General features: G+C 37.2%; 2 protein-coding genes across 4 annotated transcripts; both read left to right on the top strand.

The window, feature by feature from the left end:
- Positions 1–383: 383 nt before the first annotated feature.
- On the top strand, positions 384–8,799 carry LOC107036815 (tropomyosin-1). Of its 2 annotated transcripts, none has more exons than XM_015255010.1 (7): positions 384–488; positions 2,852–3,139; positions 3,226–3,359; positions 4,487–4,675; positions 4,933–5,008; positions 5,068–5,200; positions 8,291–8,799. In XM_015255010.1, exons 2-7 carry the CDS (start codon positions 2,900–2,902, stop codon positions 8,371–8,373), a joined length of 855 nt encoding a protein of 284 aa, XP_015110496.1. In that variant the 5' UTR covers positions 384–488; positions 2,852–2,899; the 3' UTR covers positions 8,374–8,799. The 2 variants fall into 2 exon arrangements, with proteins under 2 accessions (XP_015110496.1, XP_015110498.1); XM_015255012.1 differs by lacking the exon at positions 8,291–8,799 and adding an exon at positions 5,394–5,853.
- Positions 8,800–11,227: 2,428 nt separating this feature from the next.
- LOC107036726 (valine--tRNA ligase) lies at positions 11,228–19,412 on the top strand. 2 transcript variants are annotated; one of them, XM_015254859.1, is made up of 10 exons: positions 11,228–11,546; positions 12,672–13,118; positions 13,828–14,474; positions 15,029–15,473; positions 15,568–16,143; positions 16,275–16,598; positions 17,597–17,752; positions 17,846–18,049; positions 18,680–18,955; positions 19,127–19,412. In XM_015254859.1, the coding sequence occupies exons 1-10, from the start codon at positions 11,379–11,381 to the stop codon at positions 19,343–19,345; spliced, it is 3,462 nt and encodes a 1,153-aa protein (XP_015110345.1). In that variant the 5' UTR covers positions 11,228–11,378; the 3' UTR covers positions 19,346–19,412. The 2 variants fall into 2 exon arrangements, with proteins under 2 accessions (XP_015110345.1, XP_015110346.1); XM_015254860.1 differs by lacking the exon at positions 16,275–16,598.
- The last annotated feature ends 174 nt before the right edge of the window (positions 19,413–19,586 follow it).

Raw genomic sequence — 19,586 nt, 5'->3', positions numbered from 1 at the left:
TACAACCCAAAAAATCCGAATTTAAATTCGAACCATTACAAAGCGGAATAAAAAAACAGAGCTCTCTCATTAATTCCTCCCCAAGCCCATTCACTCCTTAATCCCCAAAAATCTCTAAAAAAAATCAATGTCTCCCCCACAAAATCCCAAATCCCAAGAATGTTCCCAACAACAATTCTCCCGCTCATCCCCTTCGCGCCTCCCGAATGCCCGCCAGATCTGACGCGCACACCCCGTCGCGATCTACTGCGCACACTGGCGTAGCCCCCGAAAGACCGCCGCCAAACCCCATCCCAAACACCTCCCCGCCCCCTCCTAATTACCGAAAATGTGGATTAAAATCTCGAAAAGACGTGCGCACAGCCATTGGTTTTACCCCAAGCTCGCCATTTTTGGCCGCCCCACCAGCGAGCTTTTCCCCGAGCTTTGCACGTAACTCGGGCCTTCCGTCCGACACTCGTCGCGCGTCGCTCTACTCGCGAGGGTAGGTAAGTTCCGTTCAAATCGGTAGAAAGTCTCCCTGAAGAAGACTCAAAAGAAACATCTGTGATCACCATCTAACGCTATTTTGACAGCACTGACATCCGGATCTGGCGCATCGCAATAATTTTTCCGTTAAAGAGTTGGGAAAAAATTGTTTCTGGTGTACGTGAGTGTGACAAGAAGAGGAGAAAAATCATGTGGATTTCCCAACTCTTGGCATTGTTAATAGTGCATTACCGCTTATGCTTTTGGGCTTTTAACCGCTTCGCAATGTCGTAAGTAGAGTAATGCCTGACATTTATTTTTCTAACATTTTCTCTTCTTAATCGAAAAAAGAATTTAAAAACCTAAACATTAAATTTATTCTACTGTTTTTAACGCAAGATAAAGTGCCCCAAGATGTTTAAATGCCCGAATTAGCATCGTAAATAGACATGAAGACAAAGTCCTTGGCAAAACTCCCAGAGTTATACGAGAGCTCGTAATGCACAATGAGGTAACTGATAATCAGGGAAAATCAGGGAAATATGTAGTCAGTGGCAGGGGGGATTGACGCGAGGGATGGAATTAAAAACGTAGGCCGGAGGTTGGAATGTTTCGCAAATGTTAATTTCTATAAATAATTTTGTGAAGGCACTTAGATCGGATGTCGGCGGTCGTTGGCGGCCAAGTAAAGCTCGTTCTTCTGGGTTACGGTGGCTCCTCGCATACTTCATCTCCAGCCTAGGAAACGGCCCACTGTCGGTTATTTTTGGGTATTCGGTGGTAGATGCTATTTGCGGAGACGAGTTCTTGGGTTATGGGGGGGACGAAAATTGTGGGATGATGTATCAATTATTGGGGATTGATATTTGTTCCGAAGAGTTTTTTTTGGCTTCGGAAACTTCATGATGGTGATGATGCACTCGAACAGGTTCAGCATGCATTAATGATTTTATGAATTAATCTTAGAGCTTTATGTGACATTTATGCGCTGAAAATACCACGAAAGGGAGAAATATAATTGAAATTATTGGATACAGATTTTTTCACTTTTTTCAATGGCGAGAAATTGATTATTTGAAGTCAATGCAAGCAATCACGCACGAAAAAATTTAATAGAAAAACCTATCGAATTCATTAGAAAATTCTATTGAATTTCTGTCAAACTTTCTGTTAGTTTTTTTCTGATTCTGTTGACATGTTCAATAGAAAATATTCAGTAGAAAAAGTCAACAGAATTCGATTTTTCTATGTAACTTACTCTTTTCATATATTTTCTACAGAATTTGCTCGACTCGAGTTTTCTAATTTTTTTTCATTCTATTTTTCTTTTCTTCTCATCAAGAAAATCAAACGAAAAAACTTGAGAAATTTGAGCCGAGGAAATTCTATAGAAAATATCGCAATAGAATAAGTTATATAGAAAAATTGAATTCTATTGACTTTTTCTACTGAATATTTTCTATTGAACATTTCAATAGAGTCGGCCAAAAACTAATAGAACAGTTCAATGGAAATTCAATAGAATTTTCTAACGAATTCGACAGGTTTTTCTATTAAATTTTTTTCGCCCGTGATTATTCGAATTGATTTCTAATTAATTCTGTTTTTCTTCTATTGTAGTTGAATTCAGTTTATTAATTTGGTGGGTTTCAAAGAAATTTACACGCCTTCTTCGCGAATTGGAAGACAATTCAATCAATTATGAAAAATTAATCTCTAATTGATTGTTTTTTTTTTAATGATATTTGAATTTAATTTGGTGCCTTCGAGATTTTGGAAACGATGACGCACTTCAAAGAGTTCAGCATGCAGTAATAACTTTAATGATTAATTTAAGAGCTTTTTATTAAATTTATGCTTCAAAAATATCATGAGAGGTGAAAATATCTGCAAAATTATTGGGCACATATTTTTTTTCTTTTTTTTTATGCTGAGAAATCGACTATTTGAAGACAATTCAATCAATTATTCAAATCGATTTCCAATTAATTCTGTTTTTTCATTAATTATAGGTGCATTGAATTAATGGATTAATTAATTAATTAATTCAATGCACCTTAATTAATTAATTAATTTAGCATACATTACCAAATTTTAAAAATTAATCTCAAAGCTTCATCTGAACTTTATTAATTAAAAAACCTCATGAAATATGAAAATATAATAAAAATTATAAGTTGAGTATAAAAAAAAATTTTTTAACCATGAGAAATCAACATTTTAAAGACAATTGTCATTAATTAATTTAGCGTTTTAAGATGTGATTTCTATGAAATTAATTTAATTCAATGACTATTTTTATTTCATCAGACGAAACATTTTCATTCCCAAGTTTGTCATTTTCAGTTGATAAAGATGATTCATTACCGATTAATTCCCCCAGCAAATTTATTAGTTTCGTGGAGAAAGGAGAGACAAAAAAGCCGCCACCATGGACGCGATCAAGAAGAAGATGCAAGCGATGAAGCTTGAGAAGGACAATGCCATGGACAAAGCCGATGTCTGCGAGGGACAGGCTAAGGAGGCCAACATGCGCGCGGACAAGGTTCTGGAGGAGGTAGCCGATCTCCAGAAGAAGCTCAGCCAAGTTGAGAACGACCTCACGACGAACAAGGGGGCCCTCGAGCAGGCCAACAAGGACCTCGAGGAGCGCGAGAAGTCCCTCACCAATGTGAGAATACATCCCTAGCATCTAATCCCTAGGATGTAATTCGTGGAGAGTTGGGTAATTCGTTGGGTAATTTCGATGGTTTCCAGGCGGAGTCCGAGGTGGCCGCTTTGAACAGGAAAGTCCAGCTGATCGAGGAGGACCTTGAGCGCTCGGAAGAGCGCTTGAACACCGCCACCGCCAAGTTGACGGAGGCCTCGCAGGCCGCTGACGAGTCCAGCCGGTGTGTTTTTCCTGAAAATTTTTTTTTTTGCGATTTCTATTGAAAATTTCGCAGTTTTTCCGCCCTTTTTATCAGAAAAAAAGCTCGCTCCGCTCGCCAACCCCTATATGACCTCCATATGATCCCTATATGACCCTTGTGACCCTCAATCGAACCCTCGTGATCCTCATTTTACCCTCATTATACCCCTCGTGACCCTTATTTTGACCCTTCATTTTGGAGTTTTAATTTTGAGTACCAAATTGTCATCACCAGAAATCAATTTGGATTTTTATATTATAGGGGAATAGAGGCCCTTATTTTGACCTCTGCGACCCTTAATGTAGAACCCCCATGATCCTTATTTGGACCCTTAATCTGACCTTCGTGATCCTTAATTTGACCCTTGTGACCCTTATTTGGATCCTTAACCTGACCCTCATTACAACCCTCGTGACCTCGCTTTTGATCCTGGTGACCCTTGAGACCCTCAATCTGACCCTTGGTTTTTGACGCCCGTGATCCTTATTTGGACCCTTACTCTGAACCTTGTGGCCCTTACAAATCCTTGTGGCCCTTATTTAGCCCCTTAAGCCCTTGTGAGTTTTATTTGGCCCCTATTCTAACTCTTGTGATTATTATTCTGACCCTCATTAACCTTAATCTGACCTCGTGACCCTTATTTTGAACTTCATGAACCTTATTCCGACCCCGTGACCTTTATTCCGGCCCTCTGGACCCTTATGTTGACCCCCGTGACCTTTATTAAGATACTATGACCCTTATTTTGACCCTCGTGAATCTTATTCTCACCCCGTGACCTTTATTCTGCCCCTCACAACCCTTATGTTGACCCTCGTGACCCTTATTACGACCCGCATGACCCTTATTTGGACCGTTACTTCGAACCTTGTGACCCTTAATCAAATCCTTGTGACCCTTATTTAGCTCCTTAATGCCTCATGACCCTTATTTTGACACCCGTGAACCTTATTCTCACCCCGTGACCTTTATTCTGCCCCTCACAACCCTTATGTTCGCCCTCGTGACCCTCATTTTGACCCCTATGACCCTTAATATAAGCCTCATGACCCTTATTTTGACCTTTATGTTTCACTGAATCAATCCATTGACCTTTCAATGTCCAGTATGTGCAAAGTACTGGAGAACCGTGCCCAGCAGGACGAAGAGCGAATGGACCAGCTGACGAATCAACTCAAGGAGGCACGTCTCCTCGCTGAAGATGCTGATGGCAAATCTGACGAAGTTTCACGTAAACTCGCCTTCGTTGAGGACGAGCTCGAGGTCGCTGAGGATCGCGTCAAGTCCGGAGAGGCGTAAGTACCCCATCATCCCTCATGACTACAAATCCATTAATTATCGTCACAAAGTCCCCAGAACGTCTCTCAAAATTAATTGACAAACCCTTGTCTTAAGGTAACTAAATTAATTATTTTAGGACAAGAAAGATTAGAAATCACATGTTGAAATTTCTATTTTAAAAAACCTGGTGAAAAATCCTGACAAAATTACATCGAAAGCTCTTTCTAAGATCAATTAATCAATTTATTTCTGAAATACTTCGTAAATCTAGCAAAATCATGGAGTTGGAAGAGGAACTCAAAGTCGTCGGCAACAGCTTGAAATCCCTGGAGGTCTCAGAAGAAAAGGTAAACAAATTTTCTCCCCTCCGGCCCCACCAAATGTAAACAATTGGTTTGAAATTCAGGCCAACCAAAGAGTCGAGGAATTCAAACGCCAGCTGAAGACCCTGACCGTCAAGCTGAAGGAGGCCGAGGCGCGCGCTGAATTCGCGGAGAAGACAGTCAAGAAGCTCCAGAAGGAGGTCGACAGGCTCGAAGGTCAGGCGTCAATCGCATTTACTATTAGTGAAAGAATAATTATCTCAGTTACTATTACTGAAAGAATTATCTAATAACACACTCACAATCCATTGACTCGTCACGTGAGAAATAGAAAGTAGATGAGGTACTGGTGATGACAGACATCTGGGGGCTTTTAAGGATGGAGGAAAATTATCGTTTCTCATTGCAGACGACTTGTCCCATCAGAAGGAGAAACACAAAGCTATTTGCGATGACTTGGATTCGACATTTGCTGAGCTTAGCGGATACTAAATATTCAGTTTCGTTACATTATCACGGAAATACGTGACAACATTTTTTAGAGAAATCTAGGGGTCGCTAGGAAACTCTATTTGAGTTCTGTTAGAATTCCATTGAAAAACTCTATTTCTTAAGATTTTTTTTTTCATAAAAAAGTCTATAAATGTTGATTTTTTATGCAACGGTTTTTTAGATCTCTTGAAAAAAAGTGTCCAAGTTTTTTCTTGGGTTTTAGTATTAGGAAATTATAAAAATACAGCAGGAAAAGATGAAAATTATGCTCAAGAACTCAATTCTATTGCGATACTTCCTATAACATTTTTTTGATTTTTTTAAAGAAAAAAACAGAACGATGGAATGGAAAAAAAATTTAAAATTTGACCCGGGGAAATTGTATAGAAAATATCTGAATAGAATTGGCGCAAAAAACGGATGGAATTTTTCAATGGAATTCCAATAGAATTCTTATAGACTTCCAATAGAATAGAAATTGAATATAAATTCTTAGAGAAAGCGCTAGGTTTTTCTATAAAATTTTTTCATACGTGAATGACACATCACACAATACATTTAACACGCTTCTCATATCTGAAATATCTCGGAATAATTTCTCCTCAAAATTTGCAAGACACGTGACAATTAAACGAGAGAGTAATAAGAGCAATGACTTAGCTTCACAGCGTCGAACGTCGGATTCCAGGTACTTTTGGTAGTCCCCAGACAATGAGTAGTGCAAAATCACGCGGCATTTCAAATCGCCTGTTAGTCACCTTTAGGATGTTTTCAAGGATTGAGAGAGAGAACCTATTGGCTGTTGCAAATAGTGCAAAGATCGAAAGAATATTTCTCACATGTTGTTTAATAAATCTAACATTATTTTTTCGGGGGACTTGAGGGGGAATCGCTCGTGAACTTCGTGAAATCTCCTGAAATTTTATTTTGCATTTGTCGAAATGTTCAGAGGGCGACAGAAGGGCTCGAAAACTAATGACGAATTTTTTTAATTCCCAGGAATGCTCCGTAATCTTGAAATTTCATTGCAATAGCTTGAAGTTTTATGAAATTTCTTAGAAAACTTTGCAATTCTATGAAGTCACTACGAATTCTGAACAATTTTACGGTCTTTCAATTTTTTTTTTAATTTAAAAATATTCGGACTTTTATAATTTTGAAGTAAGAGCACAGGTGGAATTGTCATGAAATGTGAATTTGAAATGAAATGTCAAATTGTCAAAGTCAATCAAAAGGTCAGAGAGCGACAAAAGGACTAGAAAGTTAATGATGAGAATTTGGAATTCTCAGAAATGCTCCGTAATCTTGAAATTTCATTGCAATAGCTTGAAGTTTTATGAAATTTCTTAGAAAACTTTGCAATTCTATGAAGTCACTACGAATTCTGAACAATTTTACGGTCTTTCAATTTTTTTTTTAATTTGAAAATATTCGGACTTATAATTTTGAAATCAGAGAATAGGTGGAATTGTCATGAAATTTGAAATGAAATGTCAAATTGTCAAAGTCAAACAAAAGGTCAGAGAGCGACAAAAGGACTAGAAAGTTAATGATGAGAATTTGGAATTCTCAGAAATGCTCCGTAATCTTGAAATTTCATTGCAATAGCTTGAAGTTTTATGAAATTTCTTAGAAAACTTTGCAATTCTATGAAGTCACTACGAATTCTGAACAATTTTACGGTCTTTCAATTTTTTTTTTAATTTAAAAATATTCGGACTTTTATAATTTTGAAGTAAGAGCACAGGTGGAATTGTCATGAAATGTGAATTTGAAATGAAATGTCAAATTGTCAAAGTCAATCAAAAGGTCAGAGAGCGACAAAAGGACTAGAAAGTTGATGATGAGAAGTTGAAATTCTCAGAAATGCTCCGTAATCTTGAAATTTCATTGCAATAGCTTGAAGTTTTATGAAATTTCTTAGAAGGCTTTGCAATTCTATGAAATCAGCATAAATTCTGAACAAAATTTTTTTTAATTTAAAAGAATCGTAAAATTTCCGGAATTTCATAATTTTGTAATAATAGAACAGGAGGAATTGTCATGAACTGCGAATTTCAGATGAAATGCCATGAAATGTCTAATTTTCAGTCAATTAAAATGTTTAAAGTGCGACTAAAGGGCCAAAATTTAATGAATATATCAATGAAAAGTTACAGAATGTCCAGAAATGCTTGGTAATCTTGAAATTCCATAGCAATAGCTTGAAGTTTGATGAAATTTCTCATAAGTAATTAAAATTCCATGAAATCATCATGAATTCTGAAAAATACAGTCTTTGGAAACTTGAAAAAAAATCTTAAAATATGCAGAATTGCAATAAAGAAAAAGTAGAATTGTCATGAACTGCGAATCTCAGATGAAATGTTATGAAATTTCAAAATATTCCAAATTTCTTAATTTTGAAATAACAGAACAGGTAAAATTGACGCCGTGAACTGCTAAATAAAATTTCAGCTAATCAAAGCCCTGAAACGTCACCAAATTGCCCGAGATTTCGCAAAATCCTTGGAAGTAGCAAGAAAAATCTGAGTGATTCTCCCTCGGGTGGTCCTGTTTTCAGACAGTAGACATTTGACTGAGTTATGAACTATCGCAGTGGTGCTGTGGCAAATCAAGATGCGTCAATTGCTCCCAACACTCATGAACTTCTTCCCGAGGTCGTCAAAATCGAAACAATTTTTTAAACCGAAAATCGCCGCCCCAAAAACCTGTCCTAAACTGAATTGGCGCATCGAGTTTCGCCGCTTCACTCCTGTCTAGCGACCAAAGCCCACGAATTAATCCATCTTATATTCGCAAAAAAATTTACAGACGAGCTTGGCATCAACAAGGACAGATACAAGTCCCTCGCCGACGAGATGGACTCGACCTTCGCTGAGTTGGCCGGATACTAATGAAATCCCCGCGACAATTGTCATCTTTTTCGCACCAAAAGAGAAGAACGAAAAATCCGAGAGACACAAAAAGGTGTTCCAATCGTACCTCCAATTACCACCGAAACTTGTAAGCCTGTCTCGATGATTTCGCCCCCGTCAAGTGTCATTCATCACCGCAATGCAGGATGTAGCACTTGGCAGGAACAACACTTGAGTGGGCGTGAATTTTTCAATTTAAGCCAAATACATCTACAAACTAAATTCGTCATTAATTTATTGAAGAATTATTTCTCCTGTATCTAGTCCTCATGCGATCGATTAATTACCAAGTCCCACACTGTGCACGTCATACAGAATATATATTTTATGATAATAATGTCTTATTATTAAAATTGTACGAGAATGTTATATGGAGTTTAATAAAGATCGATGTAAGTGTTTTAATCTGCTGAGCTATTGATTTATGACTTTTGTGTTCTGATGAATTCTAATGTCTCTATCTCTCGAATATTATCATATGCCTATGGGGTCTTATAGGGATCAAATTCTATGGGGACTTCATGCTTAATGCATACAATTAAATAAAAATAACGATTGTTGCTATCGCCCTCATCTTCGAACTCGATCAAAAGGGCATCCAAACAAATTTTTTAAGCCATCGTTCAATCAATTCAGAACATTTTTTTAGTTATCATGGGACAACCGATTTTCGAAAAAAATCGAAAATTAAAAAAACTTCGACTTTAATTAATCCAAATATAAAATTTCTGATCCTATCGTAAAATCAAGAAAAGCAATCCCTCTCGAAATATCTCGCGCGGCCGATCTCGTATGAATAAAAATAATCTGTGACTCAATATTCCAAATGAACTTTTAATTTTTAATTTCGTACTGAAAAAACGAGATGACAATATTCTAAGCACGGAATTATATTCATGAAATGAACAGATTAATTGAATTACCGTGTGAACTAACTAAAAATTAATAACAGTGTGCCACACACTTTTTCCAGAGTATCAACAACCATTGAATTCCAGAAATTCACACTCTAAAGTCTGTTCTAGAAGGAATTGAATTGTAATTATGATTAAAATCTTATTCAGTGAGNTCATGGGACAACCGATTTTCGAAAAAAATCGAAAATTAAAAAAACTTCGACTTTAATTAATCCAAATATAAAATTTCTGATCCTATCGTAAAATCAAGAAAAGCAATCCCTCTCGAAATATCTCGCGCGGCCGATCTCGTATGAATAAAAATAATCTGTGACTCAATATTCCAAATGAACTTTTAATTTTTAATTTCGTACTGAAAAAACGAGATGACAATATTCTAAGCACGGAATTATATTCATGAAATGAACAGATTAATTGAATTACCGTGTGAACTAACCATTGAATTCCAGAAATTCACACTCTAAAGTCTGTTCTAGAAGGAATTGAATTGTAATTATGATTAAAATCTTATTCAGTGAGCATAGGAATTAGAACATTCGCAAATCATTTATTGTTGTAATATGAAAATTAAAAAAACTAATCGACTTTAATTAATCCAAATACAAAATTTCTGATCCTATCGTAAAAACAAGAAAAGCAATCCCTCTCGAAATATCTCGCGCGGCCGATTTCGTATGAATAAAAATAAGCTGTGACTCAATATTCCAAATGAAATTTTAATTTTTAATTTCGTACTGAAAAAACGAGATGACAATATTCTAAGCACGGAATTATATTCATGAAATGAACAGATTAATTGAATTACCGTGTGAACTAACCATTGAATTCCAGAAATTCACACTCTAAAGTCTGTTCTAGAAGGAATTGAATTGTAATTATGATTAAAATCTTATTCAGTGAGCATAGGAATTAGAACATTCGCAAATCATTTATTGTTGTAATATGAAAATTTAACAGCTGATAAATTGAGGCATATGATTCTCATCGATCGTATTGCTTTTTGCAATGAGAATGATTATAAACAATTAATTGATAATTGAAGAAGAGAATTAGAATTGGAAAAGAATTATTATTATTATTATTTTATTATTATTATTATTATTATTATTATTATTATTATTATTATTTTATTATTATTATTGGAATTGGATTTTGGTTTTNGTAATATGAAAATTAAAAAAACAAATCGACTTTAATTAATCCAAATACAAAATTTCTGATCCTATCGTAAAAACAAGCAAAGCAATCCCTCTCGAAATATCTCGCGCGGCCGATCTCGTATGAATAAAAATAACCTGTGACTCAATATTCCAAATGAACTTTTAATTTTTAATTTCGTACTGAAAAAACGAGATGACAATATTCTAAGCACGGAATTATATTCATGAAATGAACAGATTAATTGAATTACCGTGTGAACTAACTAAAAATTAATAACAGTGTGCCACACACTTTTTCCAGAGTATCAACAACCATTGAATTCCAGAAATTCACACTCTAAAGTCTGTTCTAGAAGGAATTGAATTGTAATTATGATTAAAATCTTATTCAGTGAGGATAGGAATTAGAACATTCGCAAATCATTTATTGTTGTAATATGAAAATTTAACAGCTGATAAATTGAGGCATATGATTCTCATCGATCGTATTGCTTTTTGCAATGAGAATGATTATAAACAATTAATTGATAATTGAAGAAGAGAATTAGAATTGGAAAAGAATTATTATTATTATTATTTTATTATTATTATTATTATTATTATTATTATTATTATTATTATTTTATTATTATTATTGGAATTGGATTTTGGTTTTGAAAAAACGAAAATGCCAATTTATTCTATTTCAAAATTTCCGCATGGGATATTCGGATAGGTCTCTGCATTACCAACAATTTCCACCTGCCTAACCTTTCACAACGCTAACACGCGGAACTCTATCCTGTCAGGCGAAATGATTCGTTAGATTGAGCGAGGTTAATTTCTACAATAAATTTAATAATCAAACAGCATTGTCGGTGATTGGCTCTCCAATTGGACTCTCATATTACTAAAATAAATCGTAAAAATGGTAGAAACGAAGAGTGATCAGGCCGGAGAGGAGGGTCCACCGAAGACAGCGAAACAGTTGGAGAAGGAGGCGAAGAAACTTGCGAAATTAGAAAAATTCAAACAGAAGCAGGACAAGAAGGAGAACTCTGCGGGGTCCAGTGTCAAACAGAAGGAGAAGAATGAGGTAATTGTTGAAATTCGTTGGTAATTCGCTTCGACACGTCGATTCTTCGCTTGCAGCTGGATCCATATGTCTTTTTGGAGTGAAGGATGACGATTGTTGCTCATTGTTTAAACATTTCATTATTCAATTCGTGATTTTTCGGGGGAGAACGTCAAGACGTTCCATTTTGGTGGTCATTAGTCCCCCAGGAATTGATTTTTTGAATGTTTTCCTTGCACTTTTCAGCTGTCATTGCATTGTTGCATCAGAATTACACCTGAAATTCCATGGCATTGAAACTAACATTTTAAGCTATAATTGAATTCATTTGAATGATATCCCCGAAATTCCAATTTTCAAAAAATACAAAAATTTTGCGAATTTTTATATAAATCGAAACAACGATTATCGCTATCGCCATCGTCTTCGAACTCGGTCAAAAGGGCATCCAAACAATTTTTTAAGCCATCGTTCAATGAATTGAGAACATTTTTGTTAGTTATCGTGGGACAACTGATTTTTTGAAAAATTCAAAAATTAAAAAAATTATCGAATTAATTTTAACAAATATTTTCTCCACTTATCAATCAGTCAGTAGCGAAGTGTTAAAACGGTACAAGTCAATGTTTTAAATTTTTTATTAATGCTTCGGAACCCATTTTCGGGCTCATTCAGTTGACATGGATGAGAAAAATACAAAAAAAAGAGAACGACTAATAACAGCCTTCAATTATCGCAGATTGTGTGGTTTTGGTTGTAGTTATCTAGACATTGTTGCTGTTATTATGACTATATTAGTTTTAAATCTGTAGTTCACATTTCTTAAGAAATTTTGTAATGTCTCTGATTGTTTCTTCGAGGGTGGTACAAGTCAGTTTTGACTATCTACCAGTTTTCAATGAATATCTCGGAATCTAAGGGAGATAGCAAAATTGTTGTTATAACCTTTTTTGTAGAGCCGATTGAGTGCTACAAGAAATGTGATTACGAAAATTTCGCTATCTCCCTTAGATTCGGAAATATTCCTCAAAAACTCAACTATGAGTCGACTTGAACTGTTTTACCACTTCGCTACTCATTTAGTTCTTCATAAAAAATCCCTCAGGCATCATTCATAACCCTTCAAAAATAATCACCTCCCCCCAGAAACCAGAAAGGAAGAAAGAAATCAAGGAGTCCGTAGTTTACGAGATTGCCACCCCTCCGGGCGTAAAAAAAGACGTGTCCATTCCGATGCCGGACGCCTACAGCCCCCAGTTCGTGGAGGCAGCCTGGTACCCCTGGTGGGAGCGCGAGGGCTTCTTCAAGCCCGAGTACGGCAGGAAATCCCTGTCCGAGCCCAACCCCAAGGGGACCTTCGTGATGGTCATCCCTCCGCCGAATGTTACTGGTTTCCTTCATCTGGGGCACGCCCTGACGAATGCTGTCGAGGATGCCATCACCAGGTGGAACCGCATGAAGGGCCGCACCACCCTCTGGAACCCGGGATGTGATCACGCAGGGATCGCTACTCAGGTCGTGGTGGAGAAGAAGATCTGGCGCGAGGAGCAGAAGACTCGGCATGACTTGGGGCGAGAGAAGTTCATCGAGAAGGTGAGAATTAAGGGAATGGATTCCATTTGAAATCCCATGGATTCATTAGATTAGAGTTATTTAAACTTTAAGATTGTGGGTGATAAGTCACTGAACCGTTCGACATTCGGAGAATCTGTTGATATAAAATTGGTATTACATAGTTATTACATGAGTTAGTTCATTAGCATCTTGAGCTAGAACAATATTGCCAGGATTATACTATCGTAAACCGAGTACTGTTTGGGGATGGGCAATAATATTAGATTTTGACAATGTTAAAAAGGTTATTAATTTTTTTGATAATGTCAAATGTGATTTTGAGAATGTTAAAGGTTACTATTATTATCTCCTTATATTGTTCAGAGTTTAACTATATTTAACAAATTTAAAATATAAAATTTATTAACTAAATTTTCCGATTGATGGTGAATAAAATATCTGATAATATTGAAATGTAATTTTTTAGTTAAGAAGCTAATCCTAAATTTAGGTATGATAAGTGGTAAATCGGGTCAAGTCAATTTTTACTATTAGTCAGTTTTTGACGAATATCTCGGAATCTAGAAGAGATAGAAGAATTTTTATCATGACCTTTTTTATAATCCTCAGTTGGCTCTACAAAAAAGGTGATGAGAAAAATTTTGCTATCTCTCTTAGATTCCGAGATATTCCTCAAAAACCGGCCAAAAGTCAAAATCGACTTATTCCACTCTCTGAACCTCATCAGGTATGGCAATGGAAGAACGAAAAAGGTGGCAGGATCTACGAGCAACTGAAGAAATTGGGGAGTTCCTTCGACTGGGACCGCGCCTGCTTCACCATGGACCCCAAGCTCTGCAGAGCCGTGATCGAGGCCTTCGTCCGTCTCCACGACGAGAACATCATCTACAGGAGCAACAGGCTTGTCAACTGGTCGTGCACCCTGAAGAGCGCCATCTCCGACATCGAAGTCGACAAAGTTGAGCTCTCGGGGAGAACCCCTCTACCAATCCCCGGTTACACCGAGAAAATCGAGTTCGGAGTTCTGGTGCATTTCGCCTACGAAGTCGAGTCCTCCAGCGAGAAGCTCATCGTGGCCACCACCAGGATCGAAACGATGCTTGGAGACACTGCCATCGCAGTCCACCCCAATGACAAGAGACATCAACACCTCGTTGGGAAATTCGTGACTCATCCCTTCTGCAGCAGAAGAATTCCAATCATTGCTGATGACTTCGTGGACACGGAGTTTGGCTCTGGAGCTGTCAAAATCACTCCAGCGCACGATCCCAATGACTACGAAGTTGGAAAACGTCATAACTTGCCGTTCATAACGATTTTTGATGACGAGGGCACGATCATCGGGGATTATGGCGAATTTACTGGGATGAAGAGGTTTGTTACGAATTTAATTTTGTTAGTAACAATAATAACTATTACTAAAAGCCTATGGAAATTAAGAATTATTTTATTCAATAATAATGCAATAATTCATTCAATTTTGTTGAGAATTCCATTTGCCTTTCGATGATTTTTTTTTAATTCCACAGCCCTTCTATTTTTTTATTCAAATAAAAATGTTCAATAGACTGAATTTCGATTGAATAACTATGCAAATTTCTCAATAGAATTGTCAAGAAACTAATGAAATTGTAGAATTTCATGATCAAGTTTTTCTCAACACTTGAATGATAAAGCTTAAAAAAATTATTTAAAAAATTTCTTTAACAATTATTATTATTATTATTATTGTAACAAATAATTAATGAATAATAATAAAAAATGAAAAATAAAGTTATTAATAAATAATAGCAATAATTAATATTATTGTTAATAATAATAATAATAATAATAATAATACGTAATTATAATAATTCATAATAATAATCAAATGTTTCAATTAATAGGAATTTAACAACAGAATAATAAAACTTCCAATATAATAACAGATTCCACGCAAGAAAAGCCATCTTAAAAGCCCTCACCACCAAAAACCTCTTCATTGAGATCAAAGACAACCCAATGGTGGTGCCAATATGCAGTAGATCGAAGGACATCGTGGAGCCCATGATAAAACCCCAGTGGTACATTAGATGCGACGAGATGGCGGCTGATGCAGTTGAGGTCGTGACCTCTGGAGAACTGAAGATAGTTCCAGAGCAGCACAAGAAGACATGGCACCACTGGATGGAGGGCATCAGGGATTGGTGCATCTCCAGGCAGCTGTGGTGGGGCCACAGGATTCCAGCGTACTTTGTTACTTTCACTGGGTCCTCGAGACCGGCAGATGTCTCTGATGACGACCTCTGGGTGTCTGGGAGGTCCGAAGACGAGGCGAGAAGAAAAGCTTCTGAGAAGTTCAATGTTCCTGAGGGAGAGATCAGCCTCAAACAGGTGAGACTTCTGTGATATTCTGGTGGGATTCTGTTTTTTTTGAGTCTCCAGGGGTCAGGGTAAGGAATTACTCAACCTTTAACCCCTGAAACAGGATCCTGATGTCTTGGACACCTGGTTCTCCTCAGGATTATTCCCATTTTCAATATTTGGGTGGCCCGATGAGACCGAGGAGCTGAAGGCCTTCTATCCTGGAACCCTCCTCGAGACTGGACACGACATTCTGTTCTTCTGGGTCGCGAGGATGGTGTTCTTGGGGAAGAAGCTTCTAGGGAAACTCCCCTTCAAGGAGGTCTACCTCCATGCCATGGTCAGGGATGCCCATGGCAGGAAGATGAGCAAGTCCCTTGGGAATGTCATCGACCCCATGGACGTCATCAAGGGTGTCACTCTGGAGAACCTTCATGAGCAGCTGGTGGAGTCGAATCTCGACCCCAGGGAGCTGAGGAACGCCATCGAGGGGCAGAAGAAGGACTATCCTCAGGGGATTCCGGAGTGCGGGACTGATGCCCTGAGGTTTGCACTCTGCGCTTATACCTCGCAGGGACGAGACATCAATCTGGATATCCTCAGGGTACAGGGCTACAGGTTCTTCTGTAATAAAATTTGGAATGCCACCAAGTTTGCTCTTATGTATCTGGGGGATTTCAAGTGTGATGAGGATAATGAGGTAGTTATTATTTTTCATAATTTCGAAATTTTTTGTCATTGACGATTTTTAATTGAGACATTTTTCATTATGCTCTACTTTAAAACATTATTATTGATTGAAATATGCATAATTTCAATGAAATTTGGTAGAAGAGAAATGTCAACGGGTCGAAAATTGGGGATAAAGACTGGTACTTGAAGCTGCTAGCTGAGGAATGCATTCAAGACTCGTTGAACGATTATTTAGGAGAATTCCCGTATCTCGATGGCTACACGCCATCGCAAGCAGACAATAAAATTGCAAAAATACTCGATAAGATTGAGATCGATGGGGAGAGGAGGAACCTCAAGCGGTGGCAGGGGCACATGAGGAGCTTCAGTCAGAACGAGAAAATTTCGTTTAGATCGGAAAATGGGGAGTTTATGGCTCGGTGCACATCGAGATCCTCCTCGACTATTCCTGGGGGATTTCAGGTGGGCGGTGTTCCCTGTAGGGTTCGACCCGGGGAGTAATCACTCAGGAAATTTTGTGTACAGAGCGAATTGAGGGAGTTTCTTAAATTCTCAGGTGTTCGAAATTATGTAAATCACAATGGATTACCAGAAATTTTACAGTATCTTTTCATGTTCCAGGGAAAATTTTGGATCTTTGAGATTCTGGGAATTTTACCATCACATTTGATGATAATCGATATAATCCAGTGGTACATTTTGAACTGACAACCTTCAGATTACGAGACTGATGCTCTTATCAATTGAATCACATTTGATAGTAACCGATATAATCTAGGCGCAGGTTTTGAACTCACAACCTTCAGATTACGAGACTTTTGCTCTCACCAATCAAGCTATATCAATTCTATGGAATTTAGCACCCACGAAAAATTTTCTAAAGAAACTTAACGAATTCGATAAAAAAATTCTGTGAGATTTCTATTGAAGGTTTACTGGAAAATCTATTGGTTTTCGGCCGTTTTTTATTGAAGAATTCCACAGCTTTGCTATGCGTTTTTCGTATAGAAAATGGCCAGTGGAAACTTTAATAGAAAACAGTAGAATTTAATTTTCGTATACAATTTTTTGTGTTGAGGTATTTTCTGTAGAAATTCCTTGACATGGATTTTCCAAGTGTTTCCACCTTTTCCAAGCCTGACTCTTAGAAATTCTAATAAAAAACCAATACAATTTTCCGATGAATTCGCTAGGTCTTTCTATGAAACTTTTTCGTTCGTGTGTAAATTAGAAACCTGGAGTACAAATTTTCCTGGAGTGATTACCCTCTTGGCTCCCCCTTTTCCCCACCACCCACGTCGATCTTTCCACAGTAGAAATAATTATGTCACCTCAAATCCGCTTTATTCACCCAAAAAATTATGTAGAATATGAATAGAGAATTAGCATGAAATTCTTGCCACGTGGGAACCTCAACCATTCCACCAACACCTCCTCATTTTTCCTTTACAATTCCACAGCTCACAGGACACGAGTCAAATGTCGACCTGTGGATGCTGTCGAGAGTGAGTCACGCAGTGAAAACTTGTGATGAAGGGATGGCTGAGTATGATTTCAATGCAGCCACCACTGCCTGCTACAATCTCTGGCTCTACGATCTCTGTGACGTGTACCTGGTAAATTCAGTCATCATAATGATCCTTCTGGGCCTACCATATGCGCTGGACCGTGAATAACAAATTCACTTTTTGGTATCAATATTCTTCTAGGAATATTTGAAGCCAGTGTTTCAGTCCGGAACCCCAGAGCAAGTTCTCGCCGCCAGGAAGGTTCTATTCAAGACTCTGGACGTGGGACTGAGATTACTCAGTCCATTCATGCCTTTCATCACCGAGGAGCTGTACCAACGATTACCAAGATCCAATTTAACGTATCCTAGTATCTGTGTGAGTCCGTATCCAGAAGTTTCAGAGGTAATTACATTCTTAGTTCAAAATTCGAGTGAAATTATTGACAAATACAGAATTATGAATTTAAATCAATTTTATAAACTATGAATTGAACGACACAAGTGGCCCATTGCACTTATGTATTGAAAGTGCACATTCAGTTTTTTGTTATTAATTTAAGATTAGTGGGGAAGTTCAACCCTGACTTGACCGTGACATTACCTTGGAAGTCGGGCCAATGTCGGGGCAGTGTTGGGTCAATGTCGGGGCAGGGTTGGGTCAATGTCGGGGCAGTGTTGGGTCAATGTCGGGCCAATGTCGGCCCAAGATTGGCTCCCTCATAAGGCTATAATTTCAAAAGAAATAATGCGATGGCCACCATTTTCAAACTGAACCGAAATAACAACCAAACGAATATTTTAAGCCATAATTGAAAAGATTTCGATGATTATTTTTTGAATGATCGTCGAAAAACGAAATTGGAAATAAAGCTCACATACATACATACGGACATGATGTAAAAACAGCTTATTCGAATTCCTGAGAGGAAAATCAGTCATCTTGACACCAAAAAATGGAAAGAATAAAAAAATAATAAAATAAATAATAAAAAGGATTTTAAAAATGAAAAAATACATTATTTTTCATTTTCAGTGCCCATGGAGGAATGAAACCAAGGAGAAAGACGTTGACTTTGCGTACAAACTAATAAAGAGTATTAGATCAGCCCGATCAACTTACAATTTACCAAATAAAACTAAAACTGATGCCTACATCGAGTGCAGCGATCCAAATCTGCAAAGACGTCTTGATGATTACAACTTGATGATTGGAACTCTCGCTTACTCGAATGTTCTGGATGGAAAGGCACCTCAGGGGTGCGCTATCATAACTGTAACTGATAAAGTGCAAGTTCATTTGTTGCTCAAGGTAAAAATTTATTTTCAATCTCACAATTTCATTCGTGAATTGAAAAAAATACTCTAATGGAGTGAAATGAAATTTATCAATGCATTAATGCTACTTGTTGTTTGGAGATTTCTAGCTAATAGGAAATTTAGAAATATGAAAAGTTCATTTGGTGGATTCTCTTGTCTTCAGGGCCTGATTGACCCCCCGAAGGAGCTGGAGAAACTCATGAAGAGAGAGGAGCAGCTGAAGTCAACGATTCAGAAATTAAAACAGGCGGTGGCAGCCAGCGACTACACGACCAAGGTCCCTGCTGAAGTTCAGAAAAATAATTCTGAGAAACTCGTCAACAGTGAAGGCGAACTCGAGCAAATTGCTGGGGCCATGCAAGCGCTACGGTTAATGTTATAATGGGGGATTTTTTAGCACTCTTGGTCATTTATGAACAAATATAATTTATTAAAAAGAATGAAAAATAGTTGATGTGTTTTTTCCATTGCATGTTCGTAAATCTCGTATCTATTTTTTCCTGTAATTAATTATAAAAAATCTAAAATCCTGAACGTCAGCAAACTGTAGAATTCCCAAAAATCCATTCTCTCATGATTTTTAGGAATTTCAATTCGATCTTGTCTATACAGCAGTCTCTTCT

The sequence above is a fragment of the Diachasma alloeum genome, unplaced genomic scaffold (assembly GCF_001412515.2).
Source record: "Diachasma alloeum isolate Michigan unplaced genomic scaffold, Dall2.0 Dall_scaffold_00211, whole genome shotgun sequence".
Taxonomy (NCBI): domain Eukaryota; kingdom Metazoa; phylum Arthropoda; class Insecta; order Hymenoptera; family Braconidae; genus Diachasma; species Diachasma alloeum.
This window is presented reverse-complemented; position numbering and strand designations above follow the sequence as displayed.

What these genes read in the sequence shown, in the direction of transcription:
- LOC107036815 (XM_015255010.1), top strand. Translation starts at nt 2,900, where the DNA reads ATGGACGCGATCAAGAAGAAGATGCAAGCGATGAAGCTTGAGAAGGAC. An exon ending in CGCGTCAAGTCCGGAGAGGC is followed by an intron (nt 4,676 to 4,932) that starts GTAAGTACCCCA and finishes TCGTAAATCTAG; the next exon opens with CAAAATCATGGAGTTGGAAG. An exon ending in TGGAGGTCTCAGAAGAAAAG is followed by an intron (nt 5,009 to 5,067) that starts GTAAACAAATTT and finishes TTTGAAATTCAG; the next exon opens with GCCAACCAAAGAGTCGAGGA.
- LOC107036726 (XM_015254859.1), top strand. Translation starts at nt 11,379, where the DNA reads ATGGTAGAAACGAAGAGTGATCAGGCCGGAGAGGAGGGTCCACCGAAG. An exon ending in GAGAGAAGTTCATCGAGAAG is followed by an intron (nt 13,119 to 13,827) that starts GTGAGAATTAAG and finishes GAACCTCATCAG; the next exon opens with GTATGGCAATGGAAGAACGA. An exon ending in AGTGTGATGAGGATAATGAG is followed by an intron (nt 16,144 to 16,274) that starts GTAGTTATTATT and finishes GAAATTTGGTAG; the next exon opens with AAGAGAAATGTCAACGGGTC.